The 23989-nt window shown below is 44.5% G+C and overlaps 1 protein-coding gene across 1 annotated transcript in view; it reads left to right on the top strand.

Moving 5' to 3' along the window:
* The window catches only part of Adamts16 (ADAM metallopeptidase with thrombospondin type 1 motif 16), a 91484-nt gene that overhangs the window by 24905 nt on the left and 42590 nt on the right, over positions 1-23989 (top strand). Inside the window, exons 4-9 of the mRNA XM_050144738.1 lie at positions 5345-5606; positions 8280-8479; positions 9844-9927; positions 12284-12443; positions 13764-13869; positions 20015-20152. Of these exons, the coding sequence (XP_050000695.1) occupies positions 5345-5606; positions 8280-8479; positions 9844-9927; positions 12284-12443; positions 13764-13869; positions 20015-20152 (950 nt within the window). The remainder of the gene's footprint in view (positions 1-5344; positions 5607-8279; positions 8480-9843; positions 9928-12283; positions 12444-13763; positions 13870-20014; positions 20153-23989) is intronic.

Raw genomic sequence — 23989 nt, forward strand, 5'->3', positions numbered from 1 at the left:
ATATTATGAATCAAATGAAAAGCATGACCTTAAAAGATTAACTCAAATACTAGACCCAATATTCATAGCACACTGCTGATCAAACTAGTTTTAAAGAAAGTGAAGTATCTGTCCCAGTAAGTGAAGCTTCTAAAGCTAAACTCCAAATTTAGAGCATGCTCTGAGCTAAAGAAGGTACCACGTCTCCAGTTGTCACCCACTTCAAGCAGTTGTCACCCAGCACCCAGAACTGTGCACGTGGTCGATAAGCTGACCCCATGGCCAAGCCCCACTCACAGGGCACACTTCCTTGGGGAAGTGTCTCCTGAGGGGAAAATGCTAAGCTGTCATGTTCTGATCTGAGCTCAAACTCACGTGCCAGGCCGCCTCTCCTCGGAGAGCAAGAACTAAAGGAGAAGACCTCACTCAACATGTCACTCCGACCTTGCTCTTCAGCCAGAATACTACCAGGCGCCACACGTGTCACTGCAAGCCTCTGTGTGTACCGCTTAGCAGCCAGCAGATGGCTAATAGCCGTCCACCTATCTTCCTATGGTTTTCTCTCCCCTTCTCCTTCCCACGTCCCAGCAGTCAGTGCTCCAGTGCCGAGCTGTGATCTGTTGCCAGCACAGCGCTAACTCAAGTGTGTGGGAAACCTAGGGCTGAGTCCTCTTCATTGCCTGCTGGTGACATGAGTCACGCCGTCACCAACATGATTAAGCTTGAACTAGAAATTTTGTTAAGGTGTCAAGTGTCAAAATATTAGTGTTTCAAGTTGACAGACGAGTAATTGGAAAGTGTCCAGGAACCGAGTATCGACCTGAGTAGATCACAGAAACGCTGAAGCCCGGGTTTGTTTTGGGTTTAGGATGACCGCGGTCCCTGTCAGCTGTACACCAGCCCATTGTCTGAGGCAGCAGCACTAAAAAAGTCTAGATCCTTAGCCAGGTGAGACGGTAAGAGAAAAAGAACCCAACCCGAGAGGCCCTGGGAGGGCAAGCGCTTGGGCTTCTTGAGTTTTTGCAATGGCTTTGGATGAACTTTTACTTCAAACCATCTTGGAACAAAACTGACTGTGGCTTAAAGCAGAACTGGCATGTCAGGTGCTGGTTGTAGGCCAGGTTCATTTCGATCCTGAAGCTACAAGGAAATAACGAGCTGCCGGCTTTGATAAACACTTGTTGGGTGCTGAGACTATCGTAGTGTTTCGGGAGCATCACTAAGGACTCCTGGAATGAGCGTGATGTTGCTCCTCAGTACACGTGTTTGAGAATAGGAGGGGTGTCCAAAGAGTGTCATTTAGGAGTTAGACACCCATGTTCATGCTGACACAATCCTATCTTCACTGCCTGTGGGTAGACAGCTCTCCTGAAAGGGCACATGGTATCATCTGAGTGTCTTCCATGCAGCGCCTGATGGGTGGGATTCTATCAAGCTGCAGGAGAGATGTCTCACGGATGAGACATACAGCCATCTTCATACCATTTCCATGTATGTTTGATTCATTTAACTTACATGGCTACATACTTTATATATCTATATCTATGGATGTAGTGAGCAAGTACACAGGTCATAAAACTCAACCAACTTCTGTGTGATTGTGAATAGCGGCTACCAGAAGGAAGAGGTTCCATTTTGACACTTGCTGAGAAGCAGCAGGCTCCAGGACTAACATACCTGTGTCCTTCCCTCCCTGATGGGGACAGCAGGAGACTACTCAGTTTCCAGGGACATTGACTGACATGACTGGCCGGCTGTGAGACGCAGGCCCTGGGAGGGCTCCTATGAAGCTTAGGAGGTACCAACTTCAGCTGAAGCCTGGTTAATAATCCACCCTCCGACAGCGCTGGGTGTCACAGGGCATGCACTAGATATTTCATGAGTTTCCAAATTCATCCTCTCGGTTCAGTAAAGAAACACTTTCCTAGGGAGAAAGCATCCATCTTCTGCTGTTTACCTATTCTCTTGAGTTAGCTGCCAAAACAGGTAATAGAGCAACTTTTTAAAGCACTTCACCATCCATTGCTTTTCAACAGTGACCCGAATATCATTTTTATCAGTTACTGTGCTAGATGGTTAGTGACATTGAAGCTTATTTAAATATAAGATATCATAACCAATTAAGTTATTAATAAAACAAATGCAATGCTTTAATACTTCGTTAGTTAAAAAAAAAACGCACAAATTCCTCTCGCTGTCTCGGGACCCCGTTGCCTGGGTGTGAAGTCTATTATCCAAGCCACAGAGGACAGCCTGAACCTGAGAAGCTGAAGATGATACTAATCTAGACAGCCATCATAGAACACAACGACATCTCACAGGAAACCACCACAAAGAAGTGTCATATTTGACTGTCTCATTAGCTGCTTCAGGGATCAGGGCTTCAGAAGGACTGGAAGAGGATCAGAGGTCATCAGGAAGGGGAATGCCACATTTTGTTCTTGTTTGACTCAGCCATCTTCTCCTGCCTCTTTACTAGAGCGTGTGTTTTGAATAGACTAATATCTTTTTGTCTCCTTACCAGATGACAAATTACCAGGAGAGGCTGAACAAATCATTCAAAGTCACACAGCAAATATGTGTTAGAACCACAAGATAAAAGCTGGGGGGGGGGGGTCTATGCTATGTCCACCCTGGGCTTTCTAGAAACATCTGTGTTGGGCCTTAGTGATATGAGGGTCTGGTTTTTCCCTAAGAGTTGGTTTGGAAATCAAGAATTGTACACAAATGAGAAAGTTTATAAGAGTAGACCATGGTTTGTCTTTAAATTTAATATTTATTTATTAATCAAACTTGTTGCCTTCAACAGTGTGGAAAGCCAGTCTGAGCAGCACACGAAGCTGAACACCATCTTGATTATTTATGCCACTTTTGGGTCCACTAAAATATCGAAAGATTGAGACTCTGCTGCTGGCCAGGGCTGCTATGGAACTCCAAACTTGGCTGTTCCCAGGTAGAGCCACAAAGCAGTAGCCCTCTTTCAGCTGAAAGTTCCAGAAGGCCAAAGTTGCTGCTCATGGGTGGCAGGCTGCTCTCGCTCTGCCTGGTTCAGATTAGACATTTCAAGTACTGCCACTTCTCAGACCTGGGTGGCATCTGGGCCCCAGGAGGCCAACCCCCCGCCATGGTCCTGATTGCTTCCCTGATAATTTAACCAAGTTTTCCTTTGTCCGTTCTGCTTCTCCAACAGGAGCTATGTGGCTAATGCTTAACTTTCCTGGTGTGAGAAGCCTGGACTCTTAGACCTCCCACTCCACAGCATTGTTCCCTGCCATCGAAACTGGCCTTTTCCTGATAGCTAGAAAATATTTCTCCATGCTTATCAACGCAGCCTGTGTGAAACCGCAAACTCATGTGGATAACCTGGGAAGCTCAGGGTTCATTTGGCGCATCAGTGTTAGAGAGAGAGAGACTCCGTTCCCAGCCTCTCCATGAGAATGGGTCGCAAGCTCCTGAAATCACAAGCTTAGCCGTGTGTCCACCTCATCCAGCATGGACTGAATCACCAAACTAGGCTCGGTTCACACACAGACAGCAGGATAACAAGGCTAAGTTCCCGCATACACGGGCAAGTTAGACGGAGTTTAAAATATCCTTCTGCAGTCATGAGCACTATGCGACCTCCTCAGTCCTCCATCAGTGTGCGGCAACTCTCCTTGTGGTGTCTTTGGGTCCTTCTTTCTTCTTTGCACCTTTTGTGCAAATGCTTTCCTGATTTCTCAGACTATCTCCCCACTGTTACTGATTTTCCTGCGTTAACTTTGTGACCTTCAAATATTTTTGACCGATTCTGGCGGTTTTCCGTGCGTATCTTTTGACAGTGCAGACAAATAGACAAAGGGGGGGAGCTGAGGCCACTGTCCTCTATACGTGTAGCAAGGTGGCTTTCTCCTTTCCTGTTTAAATGCTTTTCATTTCTTTCTCTTGCTTGATGGCCCTGGCTAAGATTGCCAGTAGTTTGTTGAATAGGAGTGATGAAACGGCATCCCTGCCTTGCTCCAGGTCACAGCGCACACACATTTATCATTTCTGCAGTTAGAATACTGAGGCTGGGGCTGACTTTGAGTATGGCCTTTACGATGCCGAGATTCAGTCCTTCAGTGCCTGCCTTGTTCAGTGATTCTATCATGAAAGGAAATTGAACCTTATCCAGTGCCTTTCCCGCATCTGTGGTGATGATCACGCGGTTTCAGCCTTTATTATCCAATACGGCATTAGTAACTGGTGTGTATTGAACCATCTTTGCATCTCTGTGGTACCCCACTTGATTGTGGTGACGTGCTTTCTAACACACTATGTTTTCCCATACAAAAGTGTGCTTACAGGAAATAATTGTCAGGGATTGTTAAGGCTTAAATCCCAGGGTTTAGTGGTGAGTTTATAATCTTGACATGTTGGGAAGCCAGGAAGCATGCCTACTGACTGTGGCCTCGGTTATCTTGCCGTATTGGACAGCCATGAATCATGCCTACTGAGTGTGGCCTAGGTTATCTTGCCATGTTGGACAGCCATGGAGCATGCCTGCAGAGTGTGGCCTAGGTTATCTTGCCATGTTGGACAGCCATGGAGCATGCCTGCAGAGTGTGGCCTAGGTTATCTTGCCATGTTGGACAGCCATGGAGCATGCCTGCTGAGTGTGGCCTCGGTTCCTACTTTCAATTGTTTATTCTCTTTCTCAGCAATGCTGTGATATCAAACTTTAAAAGTGTTTGCCATCCTAAAAGACTGAAAATACAATCTCTTAATTTGTTTCCTCAACATATCTTAAATGTTATTTCTCTTATTCAATTTTGCTATATAGGCATTTTACTGTTTTTATAAAATCATTTATCACCCATTTCCTAAAATATCTTGTCTAGAAAGGTCTTCCTGTGCTCTAAGTGATGACTTTATGTTTTATTCTGCATTAATTCTGTTAGCATATTTTCTGGAATGTATCACATTTATTAAAAATTTGAAGTTCATTTGAATAGACTTGGAAATTATTAGCATTTTATTTTCTTCTCTCAACTGGGACTACATGCCAATCTCAATATCTAACCCTATGCACGTTTTCTCAAAGGTCAAGTCCTTGTGGCTCAAATTCACTGTCTTTGTTGCACTGTGAGCTGCCCCACCCCATGCATCTACAAATCAGGCTACAGACCGTTCTGCACCCCAAGCTCTCTGAGAAGGTGCAGATGAGGAGAACTCAGACAGATGCCGTGACCTTCCTTCCCTCCCTCATCAGCCCAGACTACTGAGTCCTTCTTACACAAGGGTTCATCGGTGGGGCGGCCATGTTGGAGAAAGACATCACATCCAGTAAGGAACACTAGTGCCTTTTCTAACGGTGGTGTTTTCTCCTCCCCCTCCCTTCTTCCAGTTAGGCATGATAAGGACAAAGGATGCTGATTACTTCTTAAAGCCGCTTCCTCCACACCTGACGGGCAAGCCCAGCGGGTCTGCACAGGCTGCCTCTCCCTCCCACGTCCTGTACAAAAGATCCACGGAGCCCCAGGCGCTCAGAGAAAACGAAGTCCTGCTGGTCACCAGGAAGCGAGATCTGGCGAGATCTCACCTTCACCATGGCAACTTCCATTTGGGCCTCCCACAAAAGCAGCATTTCTGTGGTAGACGCAAGAAATGTATGTGAGGGCGATTTCGTGCAATGAATGACTTGGGTAATTATGTCAGATAATGGAATGCTTTCGATTTATTAGAAGTGTGTCTCCCCACAAGGTGAAACGTACTGACTGTCCCTGCTGCCATCAGGGGTGACTCTAGGGATGCTATTATGTGTCTCACGAGTGATGGATGGACGTGGAAGATGATTTTATTCTTTTAAATAGTGAGCGTTTTAAAAAGACACGCTCCTCAGAACATCTTAGAAGAAACCAGAGCCCTGGCATCCCCCTCAGTAACTCTATCCTTGAGGTTTAGACATATTAAAGCTCACATACTTTTCCCGCTGAGGTAACTCCCTTGTAAGCATGCATGGAGTTTTCCACTGCCACATCAAAGAAGGAGTGGGAGACAGAACTTACCTACAAGTTGTCAGCAAGCCTTTATGAGTGGGGCATCGTCCTGATTCCTCGGAGAGAACTGTCGTTTGCATATTGTCTAATCGTATGATCCAGGAACCCACAGCTCTCTGGGGTCTCCTCTTGGCCTTAGCCTTCAGGCATCACCTGTTGGGCCTTCCCAGGGGAGACAAAGGAAACCTAAACCTCCAACTTCAACCTTCTCTGGCTCCCAGAGTGGCTTTATCTGCCTCTCTGAAGTAGAAGAGAAACCTGGCAGGCGTTCTGTGGATCTTGGAAGAAAGAGGATGGATGAAGCCACTGGTGCTCACTGAAGGAGCAGGTGTCCCTGGGGTATCAGAGCCCATGCAGTGTCTGGACCCATTTTATCCCATGAACAAAACACAAGAGCTGTGGGTGAAGGCCTGGAAATCTCAGAGGGAATCAAGTTCAGGGGGGTTCCTCTTTGTTCTTATGGGGTAGGTCGTGATCTTCTCAGTGGATCTCACTCTTAGAACAACTGTCCCCATCAGAACCCCTGCTTTCAAAGAAACATGTATGTGTTCTCTACTTCCAGAAACATCTGTCTGGAAACAGGTGACCAATGCAGTGGATTTGTTAAAGTGGATGCTGAGGCTGGAGGTAGGGCTGGTGATGAAAATCTCACCCATTCTCTCAGCTGTGAGCATCCACTGACGTGAGGTTAGCTAGACTAACATGTTCTCTCAGCTGTGAGCATCCACTGATGTGGGGTTAGCTAGACTAACATGTTCTCTCAGCTGTGAGCATCCACTGATGTGGGGTTAGCTAGACTCACATGTTCCCAGGACGTTCAGAAAGCACTGACCTAAGACAGAGAGTGTTTGTTCTCAGGAGCTTCTGAGAGCTCTAAGATCACACCACACATACCTGAAATCCTTTTCGATCACTTTCTAGAGAAGAACCAGGAGTTGGCTGTATTTACTCCCCCTGCCTCTGTGGTCCCACAGTATCCTATACAGTAGCAGACATAGAGACAGAGTGACCCAGGACAACACCTATGAGGGCGTCCATGCAAGTGCAAGTTACAATGGTCACAAAGGTTCCATCACCCTTAGCTAGGGCTTATTGAGATACAGGCTGAGTTTCTCACAGATGAAATATTGTGGTGGGAAAATTTACATATTTCATCACATTTTTATTTGTACAACACTTGTGTGTACACATAATGAATGACCTTGGGGATGGGTTCCAAAACTGAACAGGGGCTTCATTATTGCCTATATACCTTAACATGTACCCTGGGGGTAATTCTAGAGAATGTTCTTAGTGCACATGGGTTTCGGGTGTGACTTGACACAAAGACATGGTGTAGGATTTCTACTTGTGGCTTCATCTTTAAACTCAAATAGTTTCAGATATTGGGTCACTTCTGAATTCAGAGTTTTTAATACAGGATGCTCAATCTGTATTTCCAACTCACCAAACAATGAAAAGATTTAAAATTCATTGGCTGTGAGCACTAATCAGTCAGAGTCATGTCTGTTCATAGCAGCCTCCAAAGGCAAGCTTGTATTAGGTGGAAGTTCAAATCACCAGGATGGGGAATCGAAGTATACGTCCCCATGAAAGGATTCTGTGTTGGCTTAGCCATCTTCTAAAGTTAACTGTTTTTAATATAGTGTTAATTGTCATAATTATAAAAGCATTCTAAAGGAATCCCTCCACAAGGGCAGAGTGCAGTTTGCTCTGTAATTAAGTCTGCTCAGCATACACAGCATTTGTTAGACTCTTCTAACTGTGAGCAGCTGCCACTGACTGTGTGAGACTGACTGGGAAGGACATTGGAAAGTTAGTTATTTCCAAATATCAGCATCAACGGTGAGAAGGAACACCGCTTGCTGTTCTGAATGTCACGGTATGGAGAAGCCCTGCTTTGTAAATCCCTGTGCCCTAGTGCCCTTGGTCCTAGCACATGCTCACTTTAGATGCTGTGGTTCAGCTCTTATTTTAAATCAGAACAAAAACAATGTGAAGTTAGTTCTGGCAATGATTTCCAAAACACCAAGACTATATGAACCTCATTTAAATTTAGAAGGTGACTTGAACACGTCTTGGGTTACAAAGGTCGGTCAGTTCTGGGTTCTATAATGAGAATCCTTTTGCTGTGTTTCAGATTCTTTACACAGCCTAGGTTTTCTTTAAACTTGGAATCACCTTGGTCGGCATGAACATTCATTTTTCACATTTCTGTAGGATCAGTTGTGCCTCTGGTTTTGTGTGTTTGCTGTAGCTTTCTCTCTCCATGCTCCTCCACAGACATGCCCCAGCCTCCCAAGGATGACCTCTACATCTTGCCCGATGAGTACAAGCCTAGCTCCCGACCCAAGCGCTCCCTCCTGAAATCGCACAGAAACGAAGAGCTGAATGTGGAGACCCTGGTGGTGGTTGACAGAAAGATGATGGAGAACCATGGCCATGGCAATATCACCACCTACGTCCTCACTGTACTCAACATGGTAGGCCTGGCCTTTCTGAAGCCACGGGCATATGTGTGTGTGTGCGCACTTGTCTGTGCATGTGTACTTCTGTATGTGTCTGCTTTTGTGTATGTGCCTGTGTGCGTCCTTGTTTACATTATGTGTCTGTGCTCATGTGTGTGTGTGTTTGTATGCCTGTCTCTGTGTGTGCACACCAATGCAAGTTTCATTTCTTATTTGTAAACCTGTGTCTTGGTATAAGAAACTCTGATTTTACTAATTTCCAATCAAAAGGTGAAATTCCAGAACTTTGAGGAATTGAATAGGGGACCGCTAACTTGATCATTGTGGCAACTTGGTTTGTTTCCGGGGCACTTAATGCACTGATGCCTTCATGTACTAAAAGTCTTACCAGGATGTTGACACATTTAGAGGCAACAAAGCTGTACGAAATTGACACACATTTTTTAGGTTCAGATAACGCCTACCACTTTAAGAAGGTTAATGCTCAGGTGTTGATATGAAATATTTAATCTGCCGGCACTGAGAAGCTCCTATTTTGGAATATCTTCCCAGATGAAACATGTCTTTGTCTTGAAGGGCACGTGTGGGAGCTACAGATGAGTCAGGAAGGGTGCTCTGTGCCTGATAACTGTGAGCGAAGCCCACACCACAGAGAGAAAGGCGGGGCTGCCCACTTGTCAGAAAAAGTTAATGGCAGTGTTTTAAATATATATTTTGACCTCCTAAATCCATGAAACCCCATATAGATCTGTGTCTCTCCAGAGTACTCCAATCATGTCTAACTTTACACAATAACCTCACTTTTCTCCCTCCCCACAAAGAAACCTATTGTATATCTCTCTCTCATCATAGAAATTCATGGCTCTGTCTTCACTGATCACCCACGTGGCTCTCTCATCACCTGACTCTGAGGCTGAACTCTGCATAGAATCTCAGGGCCCTGCATCCCTGATCTGTGTCAGCTATCATTTGCCTGTAGTCTGTCTGTAGAGGTCCTCCAATACAGAACTCCATGGTAATCCGCAGCCTCCATGTAACCCGATTGTTCAGGAAGGAAGCAGAGAGCAAGGGAGTAGCAAGACGGTTGCCATAGTAATGGTGATGATGATGGGGATGACAGTGAGGAGGAGGAAGAGTTTTGAAGGCTGTCTCTCCTTCATGTTGGGTAACAGATGGACTTCCTCTTCCTTCTCAAACTTCGACTTTCGCTCCAGGCTCCCTCAGAAATGGCTCCATCACCAGCCTTTCCACGTAGCTAGACTATCTGAGAAATGTCAGGATGCTACGCTCACTTACCCGAGGGTTTGCTCTGACGGGCACGGAGTCGGGCCATGGCTAGCTATGGCACACTCACGGCTGATGCCAATCTTCTGTTCCAGGTGTCTGCTTTATTCAAGGATGGAACAATTGGGGGAAACATCAACATCGCCATTGTGGGGCTCATTCTGCTGGAAGAGGAGCAGGTACTTTAGCTTCAAAGGCAGCTGCTTCAACGTGCCCTGCAGGAAAATGAGTGGGAAATGCCCTTTCAAAAAAAATGCAATTGCTCTGTGTAATATATTTTTATTTCTCTTTTACTTGGGAAAAGAAGGTTTTCATACTCTGCATTTAAAATGACTCACTTGTTTTTCAATTCTTTCTAATGGTGCCTGTACATGCGTGTGTGGTGTATGTATGTGCATGTGTGTGTGTGTGAGTGTGCATCTATGTGTGTGTATCTATGTGTGTGTTGTATGATTGTGTATGTGTGAAGGAGATGGTGGGGTCATATGTGTGTGTATGTGTGGTGTATATGTGTGAGGGTGGTGGTGGGGTTGTGTGCATGGTGTATGTATGTGTATGTAGTATGCGTTTGTGTATTTTTGAGTATGGTGGTGAAGTTTTTTTGTGTATGGTGTATGTATGTGTGTATATGAATATGTGGTGTATGTGTGTATGTAGCTATGTGTATATGTATGTATGAGTATGTGTGGTGTTTGGGAATGTGTGTCATATATCTGTAAGTATGTGTGTGCACGCCTATGTATATTGTGTGGTGTGTGTGTGTGTGTGTGTGTGCCTGTGTGTATTGTATGGTGTGTGTGTGTGTTATATGTGGCCTCATGGGAAAATGAAAAGGAGAATGCATTTTTTATGAGACTATAAGAAGGAAAAACACCAGTAGTTTGAAGACAAATGTGTCTTTGGCCTTCCTGTCAATGCTTTACTGAAAGATGAACTATGTCCGCACCATGGATGGTGACCAGTGCTGGGCCCTGCCAGACTGTGCTGCTTTACCCTGCCAGCTTCTGCTTCCCAAATCCCCACAGTTCTCAGGCTTAGACTCTGGATGGCAATGGGGGATAGTAGGCCCTCTCCTCCAATCCAAGCCTCCTGTCCCCCTACACAGCTGCATGCTGTGCACCCCAAGGAGCCCCTCACAACATTAGTGGCATGGAAGTCTTCACTATAAATAGGTTCCACTTCTGTTCCTTCCATGACTCAGCAAAGCGTGGGAGCCCAGGGCCTGAGCTCGACAGACACCCAGCATTCACCACCCCAGATGACGTATTCAGTGTCTCATGGTAGCCACAGCATTCTTGTTTATACAGCAAAGACTTGTCAGATGGAATCGGATGATTCAGAACATCTGTGGGGCACCCCTCTACGCAGGTGGGGTACAGAAGGACAGGCTGTCTGGTCTGTCCAACGCTGTTGTCTGTTCAGAGAGCGTGCATCTGGGAGGCTGCTGAGCTAGTCGGGCTTCTCAGGTGACAGGTTAATTATTCCCTGTATTAAAACGCTTTCACTTTGGAATTCGTCCAAGCCGCAAAGACTAAGCAGCAAGGTTATCGTTTGATCGTACACCTGTGTTTCGCTTTAATTAACAACAGCTTCCTGGAAGTTGCCAGCTGAGGAATGCAGGCGTGCTCCTGCACTTAAGTGCAGCGGGCTGCTTCGGCGCATAGGGCTCCGAGAAAACAAAATAAACATCTAAGGGGAGAATGTCTGTAGGACTAAGAGACAGCCTTTTCAGTAGTGGCTAAAGCATTTTACAAGGAGGCCTTCTGAAACAGGGCGTGTAAACTGATATTCTCTAATCCGCCCTTCCAACACTGTAGCAAACCTACAAGCGGTTCCATAACTCAGTGCACCTGTTGTCATGGTGCTCGTGGCCCTGCATCCTCCATCCCTTCTGATTCTAGACTTCAGGCCATAGTTTACTGCTTCTCCACAGCCCTTCATACAGATGGAATGTTTAATGGTATTCTATATTGTCTCCTTGATGTCTGTTTTTCAGGAATAAAGCTTTAGGCCTCGGCATTTTTCTGTAAACAGGTTGCTTCTGTGTAGAAAAGTTACTGGCTCCATACTGTTATAGCAGGGATGGAAATGTTGTTATTCTCTTTGGTTGTGAATTCACCACTGGTGAAGGTGTGTGTGTGTGTGTGTGTGTGTGTGTGTGTGTGTGTGTACTGTACAAGCCATACACAAAAGACTCTATTCTAGCAACAATTTTGCAAGGTATTATTTGAAGATATTATGCAAAAGATTCATACTCACATTTTGTCTTTATTGGTCATTGAATCCAAGAGTCAGTAAGACACATTTCAATTGATTATGTATAGAAATGCATAAATGTGTTCTCTGGATCCATACTGATTTGTAGAGTACACTGTCTTTGGGATGGTAATGCATCATATATAACTCTTAGATTATCTATATTCTGGGTCCATCTGTATGTTTTAAATCTCTCCACTAAGATATCCTGCTCTATTGACAATGGCTTGAGCATATTTTCCTTACATTTCTATGGGTGTCTTGGCCTCTCTTGCCTAGCCAGGGCTGACGATTAGTCACCATGCAGACCATACTTTAAGCAGCTTCTGCCAGTGGCAATCTGGATTGATGGGGAAAGATGGAACTCGCCATGACCACGCCATCTTACTGACTGGTCTGGACATATGTTCCTGGAAGAATGAACCCTGTGACACCTTGGGTAAGATTCTCCAGTATCCCTTGGAGGGCTGTGGCAGGGCGTCTTGTTGGAGGGTGATGTAGCTACCATCACCTCAAACACTAGCCATCTTTTATCTCTCAACAAAAGCCCATCTCAAATTCCAGAGTTCCCACCCTTTCTAAGGCAAGATCTGCCCTTTCCCATCTCTTCTGCCATTGCAAATGGAACCAGGAGACTCAAGCTTCTCTCATGATGTGGCAAAAGTAATGGACTTGTTGATCCTGATGGAGATGCCACAGAAATACTGTACGGCATGTCCATCTCCATATTTCTCTGCAAAGATCTGAGCATCAGCATTCTAGCCGTGTTGCAGATGTTCACAGAGTGAGACAGCATTTGGACATTTTCCCATGTGGTCAAAGAGTGTGCTACCAACCAGGACTCCACAGGCCATTTCCTTTTTACTCTGTTTCTTCTCTAAGCTCAGAGGGTAGAGTTTTTATTTAGAAGCTTCTGGATAGGACCTCGTCTAGCAGGAGTTAGCTCTGCTTTTCACTTGGCCTGCTCATGAAACTGACCCTCAGCCTTGGGAGCTGTGCATTTTACGGACCCTAGTCAACATGGCGCACTGGGTCTGCAGCGCTTGCCCACTGTCTTCCCGTCTGCTTTTTTTCTCATGTGTCAGACACCAAGTACCCCCATTACCAGCTCCCAGGCAGCACTCCAGACACTGAGGACCTAGTGCGGTTTCTGGGTAGATGGTCCTTCATAGATGTCACAGTTCTTTGCTGGGGACATCAGCATGTCCTGTGTGACTGCCGGAAGGGAAGTCTTAGAAGCCCAGCATGGTTTCTCCTCATGTCTTTCACGAGCTTTTCCTTCTTTGCCTTTGTCTTTCTGCAGTGTTAAATCATGAATCATACACGGCAAGTGCTTCTCATAGCAAAACTGAATCACTGAGCATGGGGTGTGATCCTAGGGACCTCACCACACACCCATGCTCTGCCGTGTTTCCCCTTGAGGCTTTGGCGGGCAGATATTTCTAGGAAAAGGCAGAAACCATCCTCATCTGCAATCAATCCTCTCTTCTATTTCGGGCCAACTTTATTCTTTTCCAGGAATGTTGCATAGAAGCTGAGCCCATTTACCAGAAGACAGAGTCCATGGGCTCCTGGGAATACATAAGATACATTTCTTCTCCCACATCAACACATCATATTTACATGACTGTCCAGGGGCAGTCCATGTCACATATCCCCAAATGAAGATGGAGACCAAACCTTACCAAGCATTAAAAAATAAATGCATAACCACTCATTGCGCATCAGCCCTACTGTGCGTTCTCTTCATGTCCTACAGGGTTTGCACCCATAAGTGGGATGTGCAGTAAGTACAGAAGCTGCACCATCAATGAAGACTCAGGACTTGGACTGGCTTTCACCATTGCCCACGAGTCTGGACACAAGTAAGTCTTTCTCACTGGGAGCACTGGGAACAAGAGCATCTCCTGACTACACGACTTCTGCATTTCACTATCGGTTCTGTGATTTCATCTTATTTTCCAATGGCCTGCTGTTGTGGCACTCCATTTGACTGAACAGAGGAACAAGCTTTCTTGTCAATGGTAGCTACTCTAGACTCTGTCTCTGCCTCTCTCTCTCTCTTTCTCTCTCTCTCTGTTTCTGACTCTCTCTTTCTCTCTCTGTCTCTCTCTTTCTCTCTCTCTCTCATACACACACAATTAATAGATACACACACATACAAACTCATATATGATTTGTACACATACTATACTTGGAGGCATACAAGTGGAGCTTGGGATTGTGGCCACTGAGAAGTTGCCCCAATAGGAAACGATTGACTTCCCATGTTCTACCCTGACTTCTGAGCTCTTGCTCACGAAACGAGGTACCATCAGGGTTGTGCCATGAACTGGGTGGCTTATCCTGGGTTAACAGGGTCCTCGGCAAGCAGCAATCAACTACGATGATGTTGAGCTAGTGAGATGGGCCAATGCTTGAGATGTTTGCTGCCAAGCCTGACGATGTGAGTTTGATCACAAGACACACACAGTAGAAAGAGAGCTCCGACTCCTGCACATTGTCCTATGACTTCCACACTCACGTCTTAGCATGTGTGTGCATCCACACAAGGAGAGAAAGAGAGGAGAGGGGCGGCAAACAAGGATAATAAGTCATCTATGGTGTTCTCTTCATGTAAAAGAATCTTAAAAATCATACCCACAACAGCTTACAGAAATTGTTATTCTCATTTAAGATTTCATGCTCATAATCCTGCCGGCTGTTTCACCTTGGAGCATGGTCTAATGAGATGTTTTCAAAGGCCACATTGGCCCCCATTTTGCTAAGGACAGCCACTGAGCTCTCTGAGGACTACAGAGTTCAATTGTTGTCATGGAAGTTATTTCTGCCCTGTTTAGACCACACTTGAAATGTCTCTTAGAAAATGTGCAAGCTGGGATTCCCCTTTTCTGCTAATTATCTGTCTTGAAGCTTGATTTTCCTGTCAACAGAACAGTGGGGGCAGTGTCTTTTGTTTGTGTTTTGACAAAGCTGTTCTTCCCGTCTCCTAAGAAACACACTCATGCTCAGAATAACATGCACACATATGTGCTCAAGTGCATGTATGGCATGCACACACACACACACACACACACACACCACAGGTGCAAGTGTGTGCCTTTGTTCAACTGAATCCCACAGAGACCCCTTAGGTCTTGGCTTTGTGTGAACTATTGACCTGAAGGCAAAGCTGTAAGTTTATTTAGTAATCCCTTCATTATCACAGGTAGTGACTGATGACTTTATTGCCTAGAAAATCCCGCCTACACTGTATAAGGCTTTCAGTTAAAACATAATTGTATTTTTAATAGTCTGCTAGAGTTAAAATCTTTCATTATTATAATGACACGAGGCTCTTGTCCTCTCAGCCATACCTGAACTTAATTAAACAACCAAGGCATGAAATATTTAGGTGACTGAGAACTCAGCCCACAAGAGTTTGATAAGTAGGTAGACAAGGAAACAGGCACTGGCATTTTTACCCACTATGGCAGGTGCAAAGCTAACTGAAATTCAGCTCGATTCTTCCCAATTTGAGCTCACGGTCTTCAGTCTTGACTGACCCAGGCCCTGGATTTGTAGAACTCAGGGCAAACCAGCTCTTGCATGATCACCTAGCTTAGTGATTGTCTCAGCCCCCAGAGAAGGCCTAGCGCTTATGTTGGGCTATGCATCGCCATTCCTCTTAGCAGCTCTTATATTCAAAATCTCCTGGTATTTGATCGTTCACCCCACTACCCTAACACCACACACATCCCCACTGTTCATATGTGAAGCTGTCTCTGCGTTGGGGCATGTGTCAGGAGCTCAGTGCCACTACCGTAAAACACCACACACATCCCGCCCTTCATACGTGAAGTTGTCTCTGTGTTGGGGCATGTGTCAGCTCAGCACATGCTCACTGTGTCTGGAAGGCTTTGTCCTCTTGGTTTACAGAGGGAGAAACTGAGACTCAGTGAGATCAACAGTTTGCCCAGTACCAAACAGCTCACGTGTGATTGAGACAAGATTTGACTAAGTTCCTTCCCCTGACATACACACCTCCCTAGCTACCGCTCACCCCAGCAACCTGTCTGAGATCTCATTCCAGCCCAACTGTTGCTTCTGCTTCTGCCCCCACCTCCTCCTGAGGGTGCTCTTCGTGCCTAGGACAGTCTCTGTCAGAGCTGCATGCGTTCTAGTCCTACCTATTGCCACCTCGGTCTCCCCAAGGAAGATCACTGTCTGGATGGCATTGCCCCCTGCCCCACTCAAGGGCATCTTAAACACACTCTCCCAAGAGCCTGAACCATTGACTAAACCTTCTTGCTGTTCATCACCCTGGAAACAGGGCTAGTGAGGAATAGGTACTTTCTGAGAGCAGTGGGGCCACGCAGAGAGAACAGTGGAAGACATGAATGGCACTGAGCATTGTGTGCGCTTATAAAAGCCAGTTTGGTGTAATTTTTGTTTACTTCATGTTATATTATTATTATACTACTTATTATAGTAAGTGGTGGGTTTGTGATAAGATTTTCTTATATATTGTTGTACCCTGTTCTTATTTTCACTGGTTTCCCCCATATCCCACCTTGCTTGGGGCCCCATTTCTCCCCATAGTCCCTTCCATATATATATATATATATGCATATATGTTCATACATGTGTATTCTCCATATGAGAGAAAGCAGACATCATGTTCTCTTTCTTCCCTCACTATCCTGTCTTGCTGCTCATCTCTTTATATCTCTTCCTCCACCTTATTCTTCCATTTCATATTATAAGTATGTATGTATGCATGCATGTATATACATATGTATATATGTGTATACTTATACATATGTTTAACTTTAGACTACAAATGCAAGAGAATGCAAAACTATTTTGTCTTTCTGATTATGGCTTATTTCACTTCGCAAAGTGGCCTGCAAGCTAATCCTTTTGTATTTAAGTCCCAACAATCACTGTAAGATTGTCCTAGAGTCAACACACAACAATGGGTAAGCTACTACAGACTGATGTGTTCACAGGCGGCACGGGTGTGAGCACAGGCGGGAGGCATGTAGATCCTTTGGAAGACAAATTCTCAAAGGCGAAGGGACAAATACTAGTTATTATTTAGCTTGTAGAGTGATAACCATTTTAGATAGAGTGTCACAGGGCTGGAGAGATGGCTTAGTGGTTAAGAGCATTGCCTGCTCTTCCAAAGGTCATGAGTTCAACTCCCAGCAACCACATGGTGGCTCACAACCATCTGTAATGAGGTCTGGTGCCTGCAGGCATACACACAGACAGAATACTGTATACATAAAGAATAAATAAATATTTTTAAAAAATAAAAATATATAAATAAATAAATAGAGCGTCACGGTGCATGGGAAAAGATATGCTGTCTGGCATACATAGCTAGAATTGTGCTTCTTGGTGATAAACACCTGTCTTCTCCTTGAGATACATCTGTTCTTCCATGACCTTCACACGGATATCCTATGTGGTCCCTGTGGCATTTTTATGTGATAGACACATTCGTCATGTCTGTACATGATGCTCTGACTAGAAAGGAAACTTAAGCTGTACTAGGGCACAGATTTGGCAGGCACTGGAATCATGGGGTGGGTGAGCCCACCATCAGATGCTTGCTCCTATCTGCGAGTATGCCAGACGTCTGCAGGGGCGGTCTTGGAGTAGCCAAAGGGTGTAGTGTATTTCCCTGATGTTTTAATACTAGCAGAATTTGAAATTTGATCGTTGAAAATACCTTTGATGAAAAAAAAAATAAAACTAAGAAAGCTCCAGACTCCAGGCATTGTTATTTGCATTCCTGAGCACGTAGGCTGAAACTGTAGTAAAATTATCTAGGTCATGTGTGGGGCCGTAACATTCTCCACTGAGAGCGGGTCAAGGGTCAGCCAGGACAACGTGCTTTGGCATTTGGTTGTCATTGCTCTCTCACCAGTGCAACCTCCCTTCTGGGATTTCAGCCCAAATCCTCCTCACAGCCATGACACATTTTGCCTGCCATGTGGTTGCCTTGGTCTTGATTAATTGCCTTTAAAAGAACTTCAGAGAATGGGTGGAGGTTAAAATGACCACATCCACATCACCCTTGGTACTGACCAGGAATGTTGCAGAAATCTGACAATATTTGCCTGCAGGATCTCCTTGGATACACCCTCCAATCATACTCTACTTAGACCATGGAACCTGCAGACCTTAATGTCTGAGTATCTGAGCTCTTGGCTTCACTCTGGTTGAAGGGCTCTCTCCAGTTCTTAATTTTGTCTTTATTGGGGTCTAGTATAGTAAAGTAGCAATTATAAGTCATAGGTCTAATGCCATACAAGCATGGCAAGCATCTAAGTACATGCATGTGTTCCCAGCCTCTGTCCAAGGATGTAGTTTCTTTTTCCCTTTAGGGGCCACCCACTCCCATTGTGGCCATTTCTGTCCTAGTTCCCTTCCATTCAGTCATCACGGGAATCTTGATAGTGGTTGATAATCCAGTCACTATTCATTGAACAGTTGCCAAATTCTATTTTCTCTCATGTCTTTCTTCTCTCCGTGGATCCCGTTCACTCAACACCTGTTCCTGGGGAGTCAATCTAAGGACAGCCTGTCAAAGAGCAGCAGCCAGTAACAACTGGTCCTCCAATAACGTGTTTACACTCATGGAATATCTGTGGGGATATTCCAGGTGCCCCAAGCTTTCCTTCAAGGCAGTTTGAAATGCTTCCTGGGAGAGCTGAGAATGATGGTGTGAGCCCTTCTGCAGGCAAAACTCGTGGAACATGAAAGATGCAGAGTATCAGGGGGAGGTGCTCGCTTGAGTCCCTGATCATTAAAGGTCAGGACTGCAGTGGCCACTTCTCTCCTGAAGATCATGCTGCTTGGCAGGGAGGGATATGTGGGCATCTTTAAGACCCTCGTTCACAGCTACTGTTGCTTGAGGTTTGGCCATATAGGAGGCCAGGGCAGAAGCCCCAAACTGTTCTGGTTTCCGCTCTGTCAGAATGGGTACATATTTAAATAGTTCCCACTTAGACTCCTAACCTTGCTCACTGTTTGCAGAGAGATGCCTTCCAGAGCAATATAGGGATTTGCGTCAGGGAGTCAAGTCCTGCCTGTCTGGCACAGCCTCCAATTTTGAGGAACCAGCAATGTAATGAGCAGCCTGGCACGATGTTGCCTACCTGACAAATACCTGCAGCTGCTCAGTAGTTCTAAAATCAGTCTGAGTATTCACAACCCAGGAAAAGCTTATTTGAAAAGCTCAAACACCTGCATATTTATTTATTTATTTATTTATTTATTTATTTATTTATTTATTTTTGAGTCAAGAACTTCTACCTGGAAACATGATTTCCTTATTTCTTTTTCTCATTTAAATTTTTAATCTATTGAGAATTTCACACATGAACAACTATACTCACAAGATTTCTCCTCTCCTCCTCTTTTAACTCCTCCCCTAAGTACCCCACTTCCTGTCAAATTCGTGAATTCTTCTATTACTGTTGTTACATACATACACACACGCATATATACATATGCATCATAAATACAACCTGCTGAGTCCACCTCATGCTAATTGGAAGTTAAACCCTTGAAATCTCAACAATATGAGACTAAACAAGACTAGTACAATGGCAACACCAGCTGACATTCCTACATGGATGGGGCACCCCAGATCAAGACTTACAGATAATTAATGGCTCCTGAAAGAGAAAGATTCAGTATACTCCAGGGAAACCTCTCTGGTATTAAATTCCAAGTTGTCAGCCCTAAACACATACACTTAAGACTTCTGTATTTCTAACAAATATCTCTGAAGATTTTCGCAGTCCTGGTAATATGTGTGAGACCTCTGGGATCGGGCACATTGCCCGTTGAAGCTGTGTGATAACTCATTCATTCTTCTGAAAGGACCTGTGAACACACAAATACTCTCCATGGTTTGGCTGATACTCAAGTAGCTGAAGCGGGGTGATTTTCACACACTACATTTGCCCTTACAGACTCTGATTTGAAATAACCATTTTCTGTCTTCCGTAGCTTTGGTATGGTCCATGACGGAGAAGGGAATGTGTGCAAGAAGTCCGAGGGCAACATAATGTCCCCAACACTGGCAGGGCGCAACGGCGTCTTCTCCTGGTCCTCCTGCAGCCGACAGTACCTGCACAAGTTTTTAAGGTATGGACCCCTCAGGCTGGTTTTGTGATCACTCTGAACTTGGGAGGGAGGGTTGGCTTTTTCTTTTTTCATATCAATATTCTTGATTACGTTACACTTTTATTTATGGCTTTTATTTTAAATTTTTATTTGTCAATTTTATACATACATATAAAATGTTTTTTTTAATCATGTACACCGCCATTAGCTCCTCTCATCCCCTCCTACTTACAATAAACCATTCCTTCTTCTGAACAAGTCCCCCTAGTATCTGTCTGTCTGTCTCTATCACTCTTCTCTTTGGTGTATATGTGTGCGTGTGTGCATGTGTGCATGCATGAGTGTGTGTACATGCGTGAGTGTGTACATGCGTGTGTGTGTATGTGTGTGTGTGTTTGTGTAAGTGCAGGGTGGGGACCACACATGGGTGTGAGGGTCCAAGGTTGACATCAAGTATCATTCTTCAATCACTTCCCACCTTTACTTTCATGGGACAAAGTTTCTTCCTGACATTCAGGTTTGACAGTTGGAATGCCAGTGAGCTTCAGGGACCTGCCACCCTTCTTGTCCCCTGATCCCCACCCCCAACAAGGTTGGGGTTACAGACGCCTACTGATTACCTCTACTGTTTACTTCTATTGTGGGAAGGATGTGGGGATCTGAATTCAGATCCTCGTCTCCTGTGTCCAGCACTTTACAACTAAGCAATACCCCCAGCCCTACACATCCTTCTGTTTCTGCTTTATTTTCTTGTTGCTTTAATTTTGTGTCCCATTGAGTTTCATCTGGGAGGGTTTTATTTGCAAAGGTGGGGGTCACTTATTGGAACATGGATGAGTTAATAGTGGCTACACCTCTGGAGAAAGTTTATTCCCCCTTCCAACAGTGATCTTTAAGTGTCCATGGGTTCTCAGAGACACCTGAGACTCCATGCTGGGATATCAGTCTTATCTTGCATAAAGAACCATAGTTTCTATGAGTTTATAAATCCAAAGACCATACCGTCCCCAAAGGACACCAGCGTTTCCCAACAGCCCACCTTCCTCCCACTCCCTGCATCCCCTGGCTCTTAAATTCTTTCTGCACCCTCTTCCACAGTGTTCCTTAGGGCTCAGAGAGGATGATGTTCATGTCCCATTTAGAGCTGAGCACCCAAGGCTGCTTATTCTCAAACCTTGACTCTTTCTAGCTGGGGCCACATTAAGCAACGTGATAACAGCTTTGACCTCCTATCTGGACTCCTTCCATTCACCGAGAGTTCCCTGGGACCCCCTCCCACACTGGGGGCCAGGCAGACTGTGTTTAGCTCTTTCTTGCAATTATTCATCTCTTCCCAGTGTCAGTGAAACTTCCTGTAAGGAGGAAGAGTTTGTTCTTTAACATGGTTCTGTTCTGACTTGTGTTAACAGGGGAGATGGGAGTTTCTCTACTCAAAAGTGTCTCCATAATTTTCTTGGTTCTTGCTCCAAGTTTTACAAAACTTTCTTCTCAATGTCTGTGAGACAAATATCTCAATGTTTTTATCATTTTAAATTATATTCTGAAGTATAGAGGATGAAATTTTGGGTATGTAGTAAGAATTTGTATCATGAAAGAGTCAAAAAACTGAGAAGACCCATGGCAAGGAAACCATTGTCCGATCACAGAAAAATCATCTGAGGACATTAGAAGTGCAATGTAATCTTCAAATCAGAATGTGATTCTCAGAATTACTATTAAGATTATAGATTATATAGATTATGTAGAATTAAAATCCAGTTTTGCTCAGCAGTACTGAAAGAGTAAAATCAGATTCTGAAATATGCTCGTTTGGTTTTAGGGTAAGCAATAAAATATTTTTCAGTTCTTTTTGTAATGAAACTCTCTTCAGGGACTTTACTAATTTGTAGATTTTGTAATTACAAATACACATGCAATATTCTGCATTGTCATTTTTTTTAATATCAAGCTTTTCAAGAGAGCATCGCATGTTAAATCACTGTGGGGAGTCTTTGAAATTGAAAACATAGTTTTCAATCGGACAGCCTCACATATGTGAAACCTAGAGTTCTCAGTCCTAAAGAACCCAGGACTGCCTGTCTGTCTGATGCTATGGTTGCTAGCTTCCTGATTTCCACATATTCAAAATAGTGTTCTATCCTCCACCAATTAGGTAGCCTTTGGGATGTGTTCCCAGCCATGAGTAAGCTGCCGCCGCCGTCCTCGGTCAGCATCTGGGAAATGGATGGCCTGGGGTGGCCAGCTCAGCTTTTCTCCACTCTAGGTGGAGTCGAGAAGAACAGATACTTCTTTGGAGAAATTCACCCGGTGACGTCATGTGTCATTTACCATTAATACACACTGTCTGAATCAGTGAAGTCCATGACCCAGGGAAACGACAGCCTGTCATTCAGTTTCCCTTGTCTGTGTGCTGGAGCCAGTGACCTGGGGAGACTCTAGACTGTCATGTTACATTTCACAACACAGACTCATCTTTAGTTTATTTTTTTCTTCATTTGGAATCTTGCCCTATGGGTCAACGCCCCTGCCTACCCTTCACCAGTGTGAGTCTAGGGGTTTAGTGAATAATGCATTGGAAAGGGACCTCCTGGAAGAAGGAAGGGAGTGAGGGAGAGTGGCCTCTCCTGCCATCCTCAGTACCATACAGTACAGCTCTGTGGGTGAGGAAAAGGGATTCCCATTGAGAGGCCATTGGGATGGTTTCCTTCTAGACTGTATCCAGATACTGTCGGGTGCTCACCTTGAGGAATCCTAGCCAGGGCTGATCTTCATGCTGAAGATAGGAGAGAGAGAACAGGGACCATGGAGGGAAAGGGGAGTCGGAGTGAGCAAGCAGAGCTGCACTAAGTTATCTGAACTCACTTCTCAAAGGCATCAAAGGCAGCAGAGAATTTTTCTGAGAGGACCTGCTTTCTCCCTTGGAAAATGAGGGACTGTGGCTAAGCTGAAAAAAAATATCAGGCACTTTGTATTATGCAACGCAGTCGTGAGAGTGGTGAAGGGTTTTGAACCACCCCCCCCCCATGCTGTCTCTGGCCTTGGCCGTTGTTTCCACACTATTACGACTGTTGTGGTATCACACACAGACAGACAGTAAGAACACAACTCAGTGGCTCTCTATGGTGGTCACATCCTGTAAATTCTTTCAGGTCACGCTACAGAGCCTTGATCTAGACCCCTCAGTTTTCTCTGTCTAATGCCTCTCAGCAATGGCCAGTCTCCAGGCAGAGTCCTGAGGGCTGTTCTTCCTTGTTGTTTTAACTCGCTATGAAAAGAATCATAAGATAAATATATGAGATTCATCCTATTTACTACATGTAGAGATTGAATTCATTCATTTGTTTTTATTGTATGAACATAAAGCAGCTAACAATAATGAAACATTGGACAGTTTTATGTAAAGGTCAAATTATTTTGCAATAAAGTTTGTGAGAAGTTTTAAAAGTTAGCTGGCCATTTAGGCTGACATAATTCTAGAGCCTTTCTTCTGTTTTATTTACCAATATACCCGGCCTTTTGTGAAAACGAGAGGAATTTAACCACCAGGAGTTTATAGCAAATCTTGAAATGAGACTATGTGAGCCCTCTAACATCATGAGAATGTGTGTGTGTGTAATTCTGTATGTGAATATCTAGTTACTCAAGCTTCATTTATTAAAAAGGTTATTCTCTCGTCTCTTGTCTTTGTTCCTTTGTCGTGAATGAGTTGAGTACATCTATGTGGGACTCTCTCTGTGCTGGTCTATTTTGTTCCATTGACTGAGTTCTCTGTTATTTTGCCACTATAACTTTTTTCTGATTATTGTGAGTGCCTAGGAAGTCTTAAGATTAGGAGGTATTACCCTTCATCTTTGTTCT

Source organism: Alexandromys fortis, unplaced genomic scaffold, assembly GCF_014885135.2.
Source record: "Alexandromys fortis isolate MF-2015 unplaced genomic scaffold, M_Fortis_MF-2015_v1.1 scaffold_52, whole genome shotgun sequence".
Classification (NCBI taxonomy): Eukaryota; Metazoa; Chordata; class Mammalia; order Rodentia; family Cricetidae; genus Alexandromys; species Alexandromys fortis.